The sequence below is a fragment of the Pelophylax lessonae genome (genome assembly GCF_965119305.1).
Source record: "Pelophylax lessonae genome assembly, chromosome: 7".
Taxonomy (NCBI): domain Eukaryota; kingdom Metazoa; phylum Chordata; class Amphibia; order Anura; family Ranidae; genus Pelophylax; species Pelophylax lessonae.
Window position 1 is genome coordinate 77,305,150 of NC_138774.1, and position 16,506 is coordinate 77,321,655.

Below are 16,506 nucleotides of genomic sequence, written 5' to 3' on the forward strand. Positions count from 1 at the left end.
CCCAATGTTCAGGTCGAACCGATGGTCGACCCGAACCGTTCGATCATCCCTACTCCTGATGTACGAGATGTCAATGTCACATGCACCAATATAAGCAATTGCTTTCATGACCATATGTGTTTGTGGGCTGTCAGAATGTACCCTGTTCAGGTATTCGTTGTTTTGTTGATTGTAAAAATTAATAAAAACACCTTTAAAAAAAAAGATAAGAAATTCATTATGATACATGGTTAAAGCTCATTAATATTTTGCCTAGAAGCAAATCTAGACTTTTTAACCAGTCAAGTGTTGCTGACTTGTCTTCTGTCTCAGGGCAAATAACTGACAAACTTTCTGGACTGTGGGGGTAAAAGGGGATTTTTAATTACAAGAGTCTTTAGTTTTCATTCTTGTAAATTTGACATATTTTTGTTTATGCATTTTTGAGTGTCTGTTATCATTGTGGAGTTCAAGCACCCTTAGGCTCCGTTCACACCTGGGCATTCAGCAGCGACAGCTGGAGACGCTCTTCTTTTTGAGCTTTCTTTTTTTTACTTGAGCGTTTTTGTAGCGACACCATTCATTTGAATGGGCCTCCCTCTGCTTAAAAAACTCTCAAAAAGAAGCTCATGTACCAAATCTTGGCACAGAGCCCGGACCGTTTGCATTCATGATTTTTTCCCGCGATTTTACTGCAATTTTTCGCTCGTCAATCGTGGCAAAATTGCCCCGCGTTTGGGGTGCCATTAGGAAATAATGGCATCGCAAACACTTCCCACATTTTGCCATGATTCTAGTGATTCCGGCCGCGATCCAGAACTCCCAGGTGTGAATGGAGCCTTACAGCCTGACAAGGAGAGATTTTACATAAAAATAATGTAATCACAGATGGGTAAGGCTCAGTGCCAGGAAAATGTCATCCAGCACCCAGGGCAAGAATTCCAGATTGCGCCCCCCCAATTATATGAAAGCTTGGAGGATCTTACGTTCAGCAGTCATCTGCTTATCAAAATCACTGCGCAGCTCCAGATCTGTCAGTCAGGTTTTGCGTAGACCTGGTAGAGAGCAGTGATGTTGTGTTCTCTGCCTCTGCTGGTCTCCTTATGCCGGAACCAAAAATTAAAGCATGCATGCCAGTTATAGAGAAGTGGTGGGTTATGTGGGTTATGTCCAATCACATAAACAAGTATGTAGGTATTTACTAGCTAAGGTAGGAAAAAAAAAGGTGGAAAAAACGGAAAATTCCTATCATACTTACCGTAATTTTCCTTTCCTGATAGTCTCCATGGCAGCCTACGTGTGGGTTAACCCCGCCTCCACTCCAAGGGTATAGGACCCCCCTCCCATAAATTTCAGCTCTCAGGTACAGCAGGTGTTCCATATCTTAGCCGAATCCAAGACGAGAGGGTGGGTACTCCGGCTGCCATGGAGACTATCAGGAAAGGAAAATTACGGTAAGTATGATAGGAATTTTCCGTTTTCCTGTCTGTCTCCATGGCAGCCTACGTGTGGGAAATAACTAGCTCACTCCACACGGGTGGGAATGCTTTAGCAAAGAAAATTTTAATTCATGCTATTTGCAGACAAAACAGTCAAACCAAAATTAACTGAGGACAGAGAAGCAGGCTCTACACAATAGTGGGTCATAAAAGTATTGACTGATGACCACGAAGCCGCTCTGCAAATCACATCTGGAGCCACGTGCCGCGAAGCCGCCCAGGAAGTAGAGATACTCCTTGTAGAGTGCGCCGTCACCGCCTCCGGAGGAGCCAGCCCCTCAGCTCTATAGGCCTGTTGGATAGCTGCCACTATCCATGAAGCGATAGTCCTAGATGAAGCAGGTTTACCTCTGTTCTTTCCCCAGAACAGGACAAAGAGGTTGTCAGACTGCCTGAATGGTGCAGTTGCTTGAAGATAGGCTTTTAAGGATTCTCCTACATCCAACGAATGAGGATTGGACTCATTAGATGAACGGAAAGTAGGCAGGACAATCTCCTGATTCTGGTGAAACACTGAGGTGACTTTCGGATTTGAATTCAGCCTGGGTATCAGTACTACCCGATCCGGAAAAAAAGTCAAGAATGGTTCTTTACATCCGAGAGAACTTAATTCAGAGACCCTTTTAGCCGAGGTAATGGCTACCAGGAAGACAGTTCGGATGGTCAGGTCCTTGACAGAAGAAGAGGAATCTATGCCCGTTTTGGAGAGGGCATTTAGGACAAGAGGTAGATCCCATTTCGGGAACCTAGGTCTTCTCTGAGGATTGAGCCTGATTGCTCCTTTGAAAAATTGTTGGATTAGTGGGTGTTGGGCCCACATGACCCCGGAGAAGGCCGATAAGGCCGAAACTTGAACTCTAAGAGTTGCCACTGAAAGGGGCATATCCAGACCAGCCTGAAGAAAACTTAGTATTTCTTGAATCCCAGGGACTGAGGAAGACATACCTTCAGGATATGCAGACTCCATGAATCTTGCCCAGATTCTACAGTATACTTTATTAGTACTTGGTCGTCTAGCATTCATCAAGGTGGAAATGGCTGTAGATGGGCAGCCGAGCGATTCCAACCTTTCCCTCTCAAGAACCAGACCGTCAACCGGAGAATTGCAGGACAGGGGTGCACTGATGTTCCCTGAAGAAGCAAGTCTGGTCTGAGGGGAAGAGGGACCGGGTCCCGGTAACTCAGTTGTAGGAGTAGCGGAAACCATGGCCTGTTCGGCCAGAAAGGCGCCACCATCACTATCTCCACATCTTCCGCTTGAAGTCTTTGCAGGAATTTGAGAATGATGGGTACTGGAGGAAAGGCATAAGCCCTGCTGAACTCCCACCTGTCGGTTAGTGCATCTGTCCCGTAAGCTTGAGGACACTTGCCCCTCGTGACATACTTCCCCAACTTGTGGTTGCAAGGGGAGGCGAACAGATCGACTTCGGGAGATACTCCCAACGACAGAATCCATTTGAACGACTCCACATGGAGCGACCATTCGTTGTGGTTCAACTGGACCCTGGACAGAAAATCCGCTTGAACATTCTGTGAACCTGGGATGTAAACTGCCGAGATGTTTACTAGGTGAGTCTGGGCCCAGGACATGATCGGGTCTAATTCTCGTAGCAGAGAGAGACTCCGTGTCCCACCTTGTCTCTTCACATAAGACACTGCCGTGGTGTTGTCCATCCGAATCATTACAGATTTCCCCTCTAGCAGGTGTTGGAAAGATCGAAGACCCTGGTAGGCTGCTCGGAGTTCCAGTATATTGGAGACTGGAGTGTGTCTCTGAAAAGACCATCTCCCCTGTGTCATCTCTGTCAGACAATGAGCCCCCCAACCTGAGTTGCTGGCGTCTGTTGTGATTATAGTCCATGAGACTGGAACCAGAGAATGACAGTTGAGCAGATTCCTGCGTTGCAGCCACCAAAGAAGACTGTATCTCATGCTGGAGGAGATATGAATGTACTGATCTTTCTCTTCTGTGTTCCATTGTTGTAGGAACCCTTTTTGGAAGGGCCTCATATGCCAGAGAGCCCATTTGACCATTGGAGCCGTGGACACCATGGTGCCAATGATTTTGAGGCACTGAGAGGCTTTCAGCCGAGGAGAGGAAAGAGCCGGAAGGATTCTCTCCCTCACTACCGGTATCTTCTCTAATGGGAGAGAGATTGAATTCTCGACGGTGTCGAATTGCGCCCCAAGATAGACTAGGCGCTGAGTAGGCTCCAGCTGACTCTTTTGTAGGTTTAGCAGCCAGCCAAACTCTTTGAGGGTCGATATGACCTGATCTCTGTGTGCCAATAACTGATCCTTTTCTTGAGACAGAAGCAGAAGATCGTCTAAGTAATGATGTAGACGTATACCTTTCAATCTTATGAAGGCTACCACTGCTAGAAGAACTTTGGTGAATACTCTGGGTGAGGTAGACAGGCCGAAGGGTAGGCAAATGAATTGCAGATGCTGATTCCGAACACAGAAGCGAAGATATTTGTGGAAGTCGGTTGCCACAGGTACATGAAAATACGCATCCTTTAAATCTATTGAGGCGAGCCAATCTCCCGGCAGTACTGCCCTTTGAATAGTTGAGAGTGTTTCCATCTTGAATTTTTCGTTCTTTATGAACTTGTTCAGGTATGTGAGATCTATAACAGGTCTCCAGGCCCCGTTCTTCTTCTGGACTAAGAAGAGGGGTGAGTAAACCCCTTGAAATTTTTCTTGTTCCGGAACCGGAGCTACCGCTCCTTGAGCCACCAAAGCGTCTACATAGGCGAGCAAGACTTCTCTTCTCTCTTCTAGACAGGGTAAATGAGTTGAGATGAATCTTGGAACTGGATCTGCCAGAAATGACCATCTGTGGCCTGTAGAGACCGTCCTGACGGTCCAAAAGTCCGTGATTGAGGCCGCCCAGACATGCTGAAAATGGAGAAGACGTGCCCCCACCTGACATGCCTGGACGGGCCCAATCTCAAAAAGATTTAGTGGAATCTTGTCCAGCAGGCGCTGGATTTTTTGATGACCTCCGAGTAGAGGATTGACCACCTCTCCAGTTTCTTCGGAAATCTCTATTAGGCTTGTAAGAGCGTGCATCTCTTGATCTCTCCGTGTATTGCCTCCTAGGTTGAGGCTTCTTCTGACCAAATAGTCGTCTGTCTTGCGGGAGGAAACCTGACTTTCCGCCAGTAGCCTTGGCAATGGCGCTGTCTAGTTTGTTTCCAAAAAGGGAAGTACCCTCAAAAGGGATCTTACACCATGCCTGTTTAGAAGCTGGATCTGCAATCCACGGGCGAAGCCACAAGGCCCTCTTTGCTGTTACTGAGGATAGCATCGATCTGGACAGAAGACGCAGAACATCAATAGATGCTTCTCCTAAAAACACTGAAGCCAGCTTGAGTTCGTGAATAGGGGAACTTTCTACGGCTTCTTCCGAGAGACTTCCAAGTTTGGATTCTATATCGGAAACCCAGACTTCCATGGCTTTAGACATTGTTGCTAATGCCATCACAGGTTTGCAGGCCGCGCCGGCCGTCACAAAGATCCTTTTTAGGTCCAGATCTATCTTCCTATCCAAAGGGTCTTTGAAAGAGACCGCGTCATCTAGTGGCAAAGTGACATGCTTTGCTAATCTTGTAACTGCCGCATCCACAAGAGGAGCAGATTCCAGACGGGCGACATCTTCAGGTTTAAAGGGATATAATTTCCCAAGTTTGGAGGATAAGGAAGACTTACTATCCCCTTTACTCCATTCTTCAGTAATCACCTCTTGTAATTCAGAGAGGGAAGGGAAGTTGATACGCTCCTTACCAAGGTGCTTGAAGAACTTCCGCTGCTTTTTCTGAGGAGACACAGGATCCTCCCATCTGAGAGCTTCTTTAATGGCTCTGATCAGGGGTGAAACTAGGGCGAACTCAAAGCCGCCTACAGCCCCTTCTTCTTCCGAATCACTGTCAGATGACTTTGCAGAAGTAATACTCGGTTGAGAGGGGCCTTGATCTTCCTGCACTTCCCCTGGAGAACTGGATGTGGTGGGACCAAGTGGTGGGACTGTACCCCATTCTTTCAGGGACTGTTGTACTATTCTCTTCACTAGAGATTCCAATCTTTGATCCTTTTGCCCCCTCTCACCGGCTGCATGAGCAAAACATGGCTCACATAGGGACTTGTCCTCCGGGACATGCGCCCCACAACCCCAACAGGCTCTCTGGTGTGTGCGGTGACTCTGGTATCGTGTATGGTGTCTGGGGGAGGAATTGGAGCGTCTCCCTTGTTGCCTACTCCCTGATGGAGATTCACGGCGTTTAGATCTGGAGGATGAACTCCCACGAGGTCTGACAGGGTCTCTTTCTTGTGGTAAATCAGGCCTGGGAGAGCTGATGGAAAAAAGAGAAAATCGGGGAGACACTGGATTTAGCCATGACCTAGGGACCAGCAAGCCCTCCCCGCCCCCCCCTCTGAAAAATGCCAGCACCCACCTGTTGTGAGAGGGCTGGCCACAGGAGGGCGGTGACGCAGGATCCATACTTCAGGCCAAACAACCAGACTGATAAAGAAAGGTAATACATATCAGACACCATGTCAGTGATACATTGTGAGGTGACAACCCTCCGCCCCCCCCCCCCCCCCTCTGCAGTCAAGTCTCCATTGCACATACCTGTAGCAAGGAATCCAGAGACACTGGGAAGCTGCCGCAACGCCCACAGTACATTCCCAAAGTACAGGGGAATCGTCAGCTGTTTAAATCTCCCGCCGGAATGACGTCAGCGGTGGTGCGGCCGCGATCGCTAATGCGCATGTGCGAACCAAGCCTCGACTTCGCTGGCGGCGCACTGCGCGTGCGCGGAACCACGAAGCGTCTACCGATTGGACGCTAGAAGCAGAGGAGGAAGAGGAAGGGTTTGTTGGAACGCAGGAAGGGTTTGCTGGAACGCAGGAAGCGTTCCAGCGCCATTGGGCCAAACAAACAAATTGTACAGTGATAGAAAAAGAGACAAACAAAGTGTACATAAATAACAAATACCGCTGCCATGAAGGGAAGCAATGTGAATCTTCAGACCCATGTCAGAGAATGCCAATCAAGCTTCAGTCAACCGCAGAGAGCAGGGGATTTTAAATGTCACTCACCCGCCCGTGGCTGGGCTCTGGACATGCAGACACCATCCAAAGTATCCTAAGGTAAGCTGGACGTAGTAAGACATCAGAAGTGTAGGTCCTTGGAGGAGGACAAAAAAAGAACACCTGCTGTACCTGAGAGCTGAAATTTATGGGAGGGGGGTCCTATACCCTTGGAGTGGAGGCGGGGTTAACCCACACGTAGGCTGCCATGGAGACAGACAGGAAAGCAACTTTTGCAGTTTTTTACACTGGGAACTTGCTTGTGTTGATGTCTATTTACATTTTATAAGTAACTATTTGGACTTTTTTCTTTTATTTAATATACCCTAAATAATAAAATAGAACAACAATGTGCAACCATTTGTGAGGGCAGATTCACACCAGGTGCGGTAGGACTGTGTTGGATGGCTATTCCAGCGCAGTCCCATCACAAAATGCCTGGTCTCCTACCTGGCCTGTTCACCCAACTGTGTTGTGGGGGTGTGTGCTGAATGTACTGCATCCACTACTTTTTTCAGCAACGGGCAGTGTGATGCAATTCACACCATAGCCAATAAAACCTAATGAAATGTCTAACATTTCATATGAAGTAAAAAAAAAAAAAAAGTGAAAAAAAGAGGAGAGATGTAGGTGAGAGGGAGTAGACGTGCACTGCCGAAAAATGTGTTTTTCTTTTGTTTTCGTTTCATTTGTATTTTTTTTTAATTTATCAGATCATTTATTATGATCGGTATTCGTTAATTCGGATCATTCGTAACTTGGGATGCATTCATATTCATTCCGTTCTATTGGTTTAGATGCAGCATTCTTTACTTCGGATAATTCTTAACTTTGGATGCATTCGTAATAATTTATCTCTCACTCTCTGTGTCACAATAGACTCACAAATCCAACAAAACAGTTCCACCGGCTCACCACATCCTGTCTGGACTCTGGATGGAATGCAGTCTGACACAGAAAAACACACAAGGGCATATGGCTCATTGGCCAGAGATAACACACTAACACTGACCATTCGAAAATTTAATGAATCTAAATATATCCAAAAGAAATACGAGTACGAATGTATTCATCAATTATATCTTTATATTCAGCAATAACAAATAGTCAGAAAGAACGAAAATACGAAAAACGAAATTATCCGAATGTAATTGATTTGTCAAACTTGTAGGATGAATCGTTTTTCGTTCTTGCTGAAAATTCGTTTTCGTACAATGCATTCATCAAAAAAGTCTTTCGTTCATTCGGATGCTCCGGAATGAACGAATATACCGAATTTCATCCAAAAAAACGAATTTGTAACAAAACGAATTGCACATGTCTAAGAGGGAGTAAGCAAACCCAACACAGTCCTGAACTGACGACACTCATGTAAATAGAAGCTAACAGCTGTGTGCACAGACCCACAGTAGTGCTGCACTGACGGGGGAGCTGGAGGGAGAGAGAACTCAGCCCCACCTCCTCCCGGATCTCTCCTCCACTCATGCACACTTCAGTACTCGGCTCTGGCGGTTGTGATTCCTCCACCCTCCTTCCAGCGCAGCTTCTGTATTCTGTGAACACCGCTGCTGGATTCTGAATACAGGAGCTCTGCACTGGTAGGAAGGAGGAGAACACAGCCTGCAACTCCTCCCATCTCTCCACTGCTCTCCTTGACGCTCCCAGCGCTTGGCTGACATGAGTGGTGATCCTGCTGTCACTACTCTACTCATGTCAGCCATTTACACACAATGGCGGTTCCCCATCCCTACACTATAGCACTGTGCATGGGTGAGCTGCCCCTCCTGCCCACCCCTTGTCCCAGCCTTGGTAAGGCTGCATTATTCTAACTGTCCAAGACTGCAATAAATCTCCTAAATTTATTTTTTAAAATATGTTATTTTTTTTTAATAGATTTATTTGTTCCATTGTCCGCAATTCTTTCCTAAATAAGTGTTGAAGTGTTGTATTTCTCTTTCTAGGTTTCTTCGTCCTTCTATGCTGCAGCACCTTTTAAGAAGGCTTGTTTTTGATGTGCCAATTCTAAATGAGTTCTCCAAAATGCCATTAAAGGTGAGATCTCTCTCAAAACATTTTACTGTGTTCGTTTTTAAAAAAAAGTAATGTGGATAAATCATTAATAATGAACTTTTATTATTTTTTGTGCTGCTCTAAGTCAAATTTCCTGTCAGCTGATAAGCAGATTGTCCAGTCAAAAATAAAGCTCTATTAATTCAGAACAGTGAGGGCAGTAATATCAAAAAAGTGTATATATACAGAAGCATTCCTTCTGTCAGTTCTGCTGCCAAATAGTGAACCAATCATGATCTGTGTCGAAGCCTACTTCATGACTAAAGACTCGTACACACGCAACTAATTTCCGCTGACCGGTTGTCCGTCTTTTGTTCAGAGTCGTGTCTGTTGGTTGGAATGTGCCTAGACTGCACACGAATATTCCCGCATGACAGAATTCTACTTCAGAAGTGATGTCATGTGTTGGATTGCTTTGTATGTGTTCTTTCATCTCTGAGCATGCCTAGTCTTGCTCATAAGATTTTTCCCCATCGAAATCTGTACTAATGAGATGAAAATCGGACGTGTTTTGATGGTCGACAAAAATTTTATAGCCTGCACACCAGGATTTTTTCGGACTCGGTTGTCGGAAGCATCATACTAACAAGCCGAAAATCGGCAGATCGGTCGTCGGACGAAAATTCCCAGCCGAATTTCCACTCGTGTGTATGGGCCTTCAGTTGTTGAGCCTTGAGTAGCTGAAAGACATTTATATCCATTTGCCAACAAAACTTTGTGGGGAGTAATCTCAACCCATCTTATGTGCTGGGCAGATAACACGTCAGTGATGGAAACAAACAACTCTGCCATGACCGAACCCCCCTCCCCCCTACAGAAACTCACATTTGTTTGTAATATCCCCAGAACAAAAGCAGATAGGAAACTGAAATAAAATAGGCTAAAACAATGGATGTGTATGTAGTAGACTTGATGGGTATTTTTGTAACAAACTGGATTTACATTTTTTAGCCTATGCTTATATTTGCAGCCCTAAAATAGTATGTTCAGCCTACCTAAAGACACAATATATTTTAAACCATTTTTTTTTTTTTTGCTTTTTATTTTGAGGAGGTGGGACCATCCTATTAATATTCTTAATCAAGCCCATGTTTCTGGAAAGGAACTGTATTTCCAGTTTAACACATAGGGCTTGAATGAAAGACTTGTCAACAAAGTTAGTCCTTCTAGCGCAGGGGTCTAAGAAACTACAATTCCCATCATGCATAGTCATGTCTGTGAATGTCAGAGTTTTACAGTGCCTCATGAGATGTGTAGTTCCGCAACAGCTGGAGAGCCGTAGTTTGAGGATCCCTGTAAATCTAGCGTGTGCATGATTTGCCATTTTAAGACTATATTAATAGGACTGTATACTTGCTATGGCTCACATGGTAATCTTGTTTGATTTTTTTCAGCTCCTCACTAATCACTATGAGCGTTGCTGGAAATATTATTGTCTTCCAACTGGTTGGGCCAACTATGGTGTGTCATCAGAAGAAGAACTTCACCTTACCCGGAAACTCTTCTGGGGTATATTTGAGTCTCTTGCTCACAAGGTAAAGTGAAAATATTTGAAAGTCTTCATTTATGTTTAACAGGTATTTTCATAACAGTTCTTTTATTGCTGTTCAGTGATTCAGTATAACCATGACTGCCCATCTTCCCCTCCATCATTAGCTCTTGCCATCACACATGGGCCTCAGTCATTTCCACTCTACCAAATCCCATTCTCCATCCACCACCAACCTCCATCCTCTTCTTTCCACCATCAGCAGGCTCCAACAATAAATAAATAATTGCACATTTTTTTTACCTGCAAAAAATGTGCATTTATTTATTTTAAAAGTGAACTTATCCTTTAACCACCAGGCTCAGGGTAAGCCTGAACAGACCAGAAAAATTAAATGCAGTTCAGCTGGCTATAGCAGAAATATATACTAAATCTAGCCAGCCCTGTCACTGGCTCTGCCACAAAGCTGAAGACAGAAAGTTTAGAATGCAGTCTTAAGGACTTATCTACTTAAGTTGACATAAAATCTATAACCTCTTCAAAGAACACTTTCATTTGCGGACAAGCCCATAATAAATTCTTAAAGTTGGCATTCAATGGTTTGTTTGGAACTTGCAGATTCTCATGTGAGACCAGCTTTCTAGCAGTGATGTTTATTCTTTAGTTATAATATGGTAAATCAGGCTTTCATAACTTTTTTAACATACAGGAACCCTTGAAATAAATTAATTGGTTAGCCATTTTGAGTATTTTAGCATAATTGCATCTTTATGATTTTAAATGTTATTATTTTTTCTTAAATATAAAGAACATCATACCACTTTCTATTATTGTTACCCTTAAACAATCTTTTTGCAGAGATTTGATGCTGAGCTCTATAAGATCACCATGCCATGCTTGTGTGCCATTGCGGGAGCTATCCCACCTGACTATGTGGATGCCAGCTACTCCTCCAAGACTGACAAGAAGGCATCTGTGGATGCTGAAGGCAACTTTGATCCCAGGCCAATAGAAACACTAAAGTAAGAGGAAAAATCATCTAAAAAGTTGTTCTGAGCAGCAGTCAGGGAAGGGCTATTTAGGATACTGTTTTAGAAGATCCTATAGCGATATGGTGAGGGATTGCCCAATTAGAAAGTGGGTTAACACAATGGTATGATGGATGTGGTATGGTAGGGGTATAGTCTATTGTCACACACCTTTAAATTTTCAGCATTAGCTTCCTTTGCAGCTCTAGTCAATCAGTCACTTGACATCTCAGAACCACAAAGAAAGTCCATGCTGAAAGACTTCCTTTCTATGATGCTGTCCTAGCAAGGCCTAACGGGTAGCTATATAAATTCTAGCACAATTCACTGTGTGGGTGTTCCGCTCTAAATAATGCCTGAATAGTGAAGTAACTCCACTCAAGACTACTAACCCAACATTTCTTATTAGTACTGGCCCAGGGGGCGAATGCCCTCTTACCCACCAGCCCAATCCTCCTCTGATGCTCTATATGAGCATGACCAAGGATGTAAATTTATTCAGCGTGGCAAATAATTGTGTCCACCTCTGTAGAAGGTTTCTCTAATGTATCCCACTTGTTATATTTCATGTATAACAATATCACTTATCTTTTACAGTGTTATCATTCCTGAAAAGTTGGATGGCTTCATCAACAAGTATGCAGAGTACACCCATGACAAATGGGCATTTGAAAAAGTATGAAAATAGTTATTATTGCAAGGGGACCATAGTGTTGTGAGATAAGTGCCCTTATTAGAGCTCATTCATACTAAGAAATCTGATTCCTACCCTTTTACCTTGATACAGATACAAAATAATTGGTCCTATGGAGAAACAATTGACGAAGAAGCAAAAACTCATCCAATGCTACGACCATACAAAACCTTCTCTGAAAAGGTAAAATCTATCCAAAGTCCAATAAATTTATCAGGTGATAAGGGTCTTTCTAAAAGTGTGTGTGTGTGTATATATATATATATAGCTATATATATATATATATATATATATATATATATATATATGTATTTATATATATATATATCTTTGATGGTGGCATGTCATTTTTAAGTGACGCATGATCTGATATTTGTGCCATGCTGTTTTCTTTACAGGACAAGGAAATTTATCGCTGGCCAATCAAAGAGTCTCTGAAAGCTATGATTGCTTGGGAATGGTTGGTAGAGAAAGCCAGAGAAGGAGAGGAAGAAAGAACTGAGAAGAAGACAAAAAGTAGAAAAATCTCCCAGACAGCCCAGGTCAGAACATATTTTGTAATCACAGTTATAATTCCCTTTCTCCATCATTTGTATATGTATTTGCTGTTAATTTTTCCATAATAATCATTATTTCAGCAAACCTATGATCCCACGGTGCAGACCTTTAGTCCAACCCCCATTGATTTGACTGGAATCACTCTGTCCAGAGAGCTGCAGGTAATGGCCTAGTAGGCACATATTATATTATTTTCTTGTATTGATACGCGTTTGTGATACACCTAAGAACATTTGAATGCAGATGTTGTAAGAAAAATGCAACTGATAGTACAAAGAACAAGATGTAAAAATTGTAGTAAATAATAACCAGAAACATTTATTGCTACCTATCTTGTAGAAACAAATGCCAAGATTAAAAACATGATTGATTAAAGCAATGAGCCACTGGGGTTGTTTTACTAAAGGCAAGAAGGCTATTCTCTATGCAGGGGAAGTTGCACTTTGCAAGGGAATTTTTCCCAGAGCTTACCAAATGAGTTGAAGCAATGCTGACTTCCATCATCCAATCATGTGCAAGCAAAATTCAGTTTCTTTTTTCCTTGCACGTGATTGGGCATTCTTTGCAAAGTGAAATGTTACCACATTCACTAAGCTCTGGGGAACAATCACCTGCAAGTTGCAACTTCTCTGGCAAAGTAAAAGCCTATAGGCCTTTAGTAAATTAACCCCATTGTTTCATCTTTTATGCCTGGCTTATATAGCATTAAAGTTGAATTAGACCGACCACGAGTTGTGTCAGTGGTTGTCTTGCTAATCTCAGTAGCCATTCTTTACGAAACTGCTGACTCTTGTGAGAATCGGTGCCTTCCTTGCTGCTGGCCATGACATTCAAGCCTGGTGAATCAAGAAACTACTATTGATAGTAGTTAGTGTTTAGCCAGTTAGAAATGAAAATACTGAGATTATACATCTAGCAAACCCATTACTTTGATGTATGAGCCAGTTAGAATGAGTGCCAAAACTGTATTTCTACAATTAAGAGCCATCTCTCCCTAAAACTGATCCTGGTGAGATCTCTTTGCAGAAGTTTTTGTGACTTCCAATCATTGAAAAGAATGACAACAAAAAACCAGCATGTGAAGCACAGTCTTCTATTCTGCTGAAAAGGGTTACGCACTGGACATTGCAAATTTCTGATGCATTTCATACTAAAAAATGGTGTTGCGCTCTCAAAACGTAAGCGACCAGCAATGAACTTACTGCACACCATTGGGAGTCCACTAAAAAGCCATCATTAGGCTGTGGAATAACTGCCAGAGTATGTGAATTCTGGTGGGGAGATCTTTCCTGTAGTGATAGAACATGTGTTCCAATGTCCCGGTATCTGAGTGGAGATTTTCATCTTGGAATTATGTAAGCCATATTCTGCATTATTTCTCTCACTACAGTCAATGGCTGAGCAGCTGGCTGAGAATTATCACAACACCTGGGGTCGTAAGAAGAAGGTGGAGCTTGAGGCAAAAGGTAAGCACCAAACCCATGTACTTATCACCCCTTCCTTTATCCTTGTGGACACCAATATTGTAATCTAATTAACACATGGCTATGGTCTAATAGTCAGCAAACACTTTTAAAATGAACAGTTCAATTCTGAAAATTTAGTTAACAGTGACAATAAGGCAAAGCATTAAAATGCCTGTGTGTACCATGGAATCTCGTCTTGAACACCATGGGAACCCCAAAGCCCAGGGTCTCTGCTATGCAGATTTCTGATTGCTTTAACAACGTTCAAGGCTGACCCACTCCCTACAGCCTGCTGACTAGCTATTAAATATTAAGTATGGTTAATGTATTCAATAAGATGCTGGGTGCCAGCTCTAATTGGTTTGGTGCCTTGGTGATTTTGCATTTTTTGATGCATGTTTATTACGTCCAGTGCCTCTGGTTTGTATTAGCAGTGTTATCAGTGTTCTGTATATGTATTTATCTTCTTTTATTATACATTATCACAGGAGGGGGAACTCACCCATTGCTGGTACCCTATGACACTCTGACTGCCAAAGAGAAGGCCCGTGACAGGGAAAAGGCGCAGGAACTGCTGAAATTTCTTCAGCTCCAAGGTTATGCTGTTACAAGGTATGTAGCATGGGCAAGTCATATGAAATATTTGTTATGCAATGAAAACTACAGAATTTAAAAGGTAAAGTGCCTAAATGTGGCCACTGGAAAATGGTAATCAACAGATGATCCAAACATCCAGTTTCACAGGCCTTGTAATGGGTTGTAGACTCTAAAAAGTAATTTACTAATGTAATAAGACCAAGATAATAGAAGATGCTGAAGTGGAATCTTCAGACAATATGTACTGACATCTCAATTAATTTTTATACAGGGGTTTGAAAGACATGGAGCTTGACACTTCATCTATTGAGAAGCGTTTTGCTTATGGATTCCTTCAGAAACTTCTGAAACTAATGGATACAGCACAGGAGTTCATTGCTCACCTGGGTATGATGAATTTTTTTTAGGGTCAAATTATACTGCATATCACCAAAACAAAACTCACAAGGAGGAATGTATGCAATATGCTAAATAGTTCTCTTGCTTGTGGTGACACAGATGTCTCCAGCTTGGCCATTCTTACCTTTCTTTTGCCACCATTAGCAGATTACAGAAGAGAACCTTTTAATTAGGAATCAGTTAATACAAGTATTCCTTACCTCAAAAAAAAAAACTGTGCTTTGCCATTTTTGCTTTAAGATCCCATTCCCAGCAGAAATATACTCACCTTTATATTGCTCCCCTCCCACTCTGTTCGGTGTCAGGGGCTGAAGGAAGTACCAGAAAAGGAGGAGCATGTGAGTTTGCATGTGAAAGCACTAGGTCAATCAGTCAAATTGCAGTCAGTAGGTCTTTGCAAACTGTAGCTCAGGCAACTCATTTCCGTAGCTGAACAGAGTTTTTGGGGAGTGAAGGGAAGATAAATATAATCTGTTGGGGTGGTCGGTCTGTTTTAAACTGTTGACGCATTTCACAGTGAAAACGTGCTTCTTCAAAAGTGACTCAGCCAGCTGCCAGTCTAGGCATCTGGGTGCATCCTGACTGTAAAGTTAGCATCTTTCCCAAGCCTGGACCGACTAAGTGACATCAGCTGATAGCGAGCTTTAGCCCACTGTCAGCTAAAAACAGGTCACAAGAGTGCAGAACGAACTGCACTCCTGTGATCCCCAAGAGTAGTACAGCCTAAAATAGCTTTAGCTATACTTCTCCATTAAAATGGTCTGCACCAAATTTAAAAAATCCCTACCGTTCATTTTGGTAACTTTGCCAAAATGCGGCAGAATCAGGTGGTTCCTAAAGTACTGTATATATGAATCCTATCGCAGATCGCCACCATTACTAGTAAAAAAAAAAAAAAACAATAAAAATTACATAAGTCTTTCCCGTAGTTAGTAGACGCGATAACTTTTGCGCAAACCAATCAAAACGCTTATTGCTATTTTTTTTTTTTTACCAAAAATATGTAGCAGAAAACAAATTGGCCTAAAATGTTAAAAAATTTTGATTTTTAATTTTTTTTTTGAGAATGTTATATAGCAGAATGTGAAAAAAACTGAAAATTTATATCAAATACTTACCGTAATTTTCCTTTCCTGATGGACTCCATGGCAGCATACGTATCGGGTTTGGCCCCGCCTCCAAACCTACCCATAGGACCTCACTCCCATAAATCTTTGCTCCTGTTCAGCCCTATAAGCCCACTGGATGGTCTGAATGATCCAAGAGGAAATAGATCTCGTCGAGGCCCTTGAACCTTTGTTTTTACCATAGAAGGTAACGAAAAGATGTTCCGATTTTCTAAAAGAAGAAGTGACTTCCAAATATTTCTTAATACACTTCCCAACATCCAGCGGATGAACCGAGGATTCTTCTTCCTGTCTAAAGGTTGGTAACACTGTTTCGATGTTTTCATGGAAGACAGAAGTCCTTTTTGGTCTTGCATCCAGCATGGGAATGAGCACCACTCTGTCAGGAAAAAATGTTAAGAAAGGCTCTTGTGCCCCGAAGGACCCAATTTCTGACACTCTTTTTGCTGAGGTTACAGCTACCAGAAATACTGTTATCAGAGTAAGTTCCCTTATGTTCATGG

At 42.8% G+C, this 16,506-nt stretch overlaps 1 protein-coding gene across 1 annotated transcript in view; it reads left to right on the forward strand.

The window, feature by feature from the left end:
* Window positions 1-16,506, forward strand: part of RYR1 (ryanodine receptor 1) — a 359,853-nt gene that overhangs the window by 217,153 nt on the left and 126,194 nt on the right. Inside the window, exons 49-58 of the mRNA XM_082264106.1 lie at window positions 8,537-8,627; window positions 10,040-10,180; window positions 10,993-11,156; window positions 11,760-11,838; window positions 11,950-12,039; window positions 12,255-12,398; window positions 12,495-12,575; window positions 13,805-13,880; window positions 14,369-14,492; window positions 14,749-14,864. Of these exons, the coding sequence (XP_082120232.1) occupies window positions 8,537-8,627; window positions 10,040-10,180; window positions 10,993-11,156; window positions 11,760-11,838; window positions 11,950-12,039; window positions 12,255-12,398; window positions 12,495-12,575; window positions 13,805-13,880; window positions 14,369-14,492; window positions 14,749-14,864 (1,106 nt within the window). The remainder of the gene's footprint in view (window positions 1-8,536; window positions 8,628-10,039; window positions 10,181-10,992; window positions 11,157-11,759; window positions 11,839-11,949; window positions 12,040-12,254; window positions 12,399-12,494; window positions 12,576-13,804; window positions 13,881-14,368; window positions 14,493-14,748; window positions 14,865-16,506) is intronic.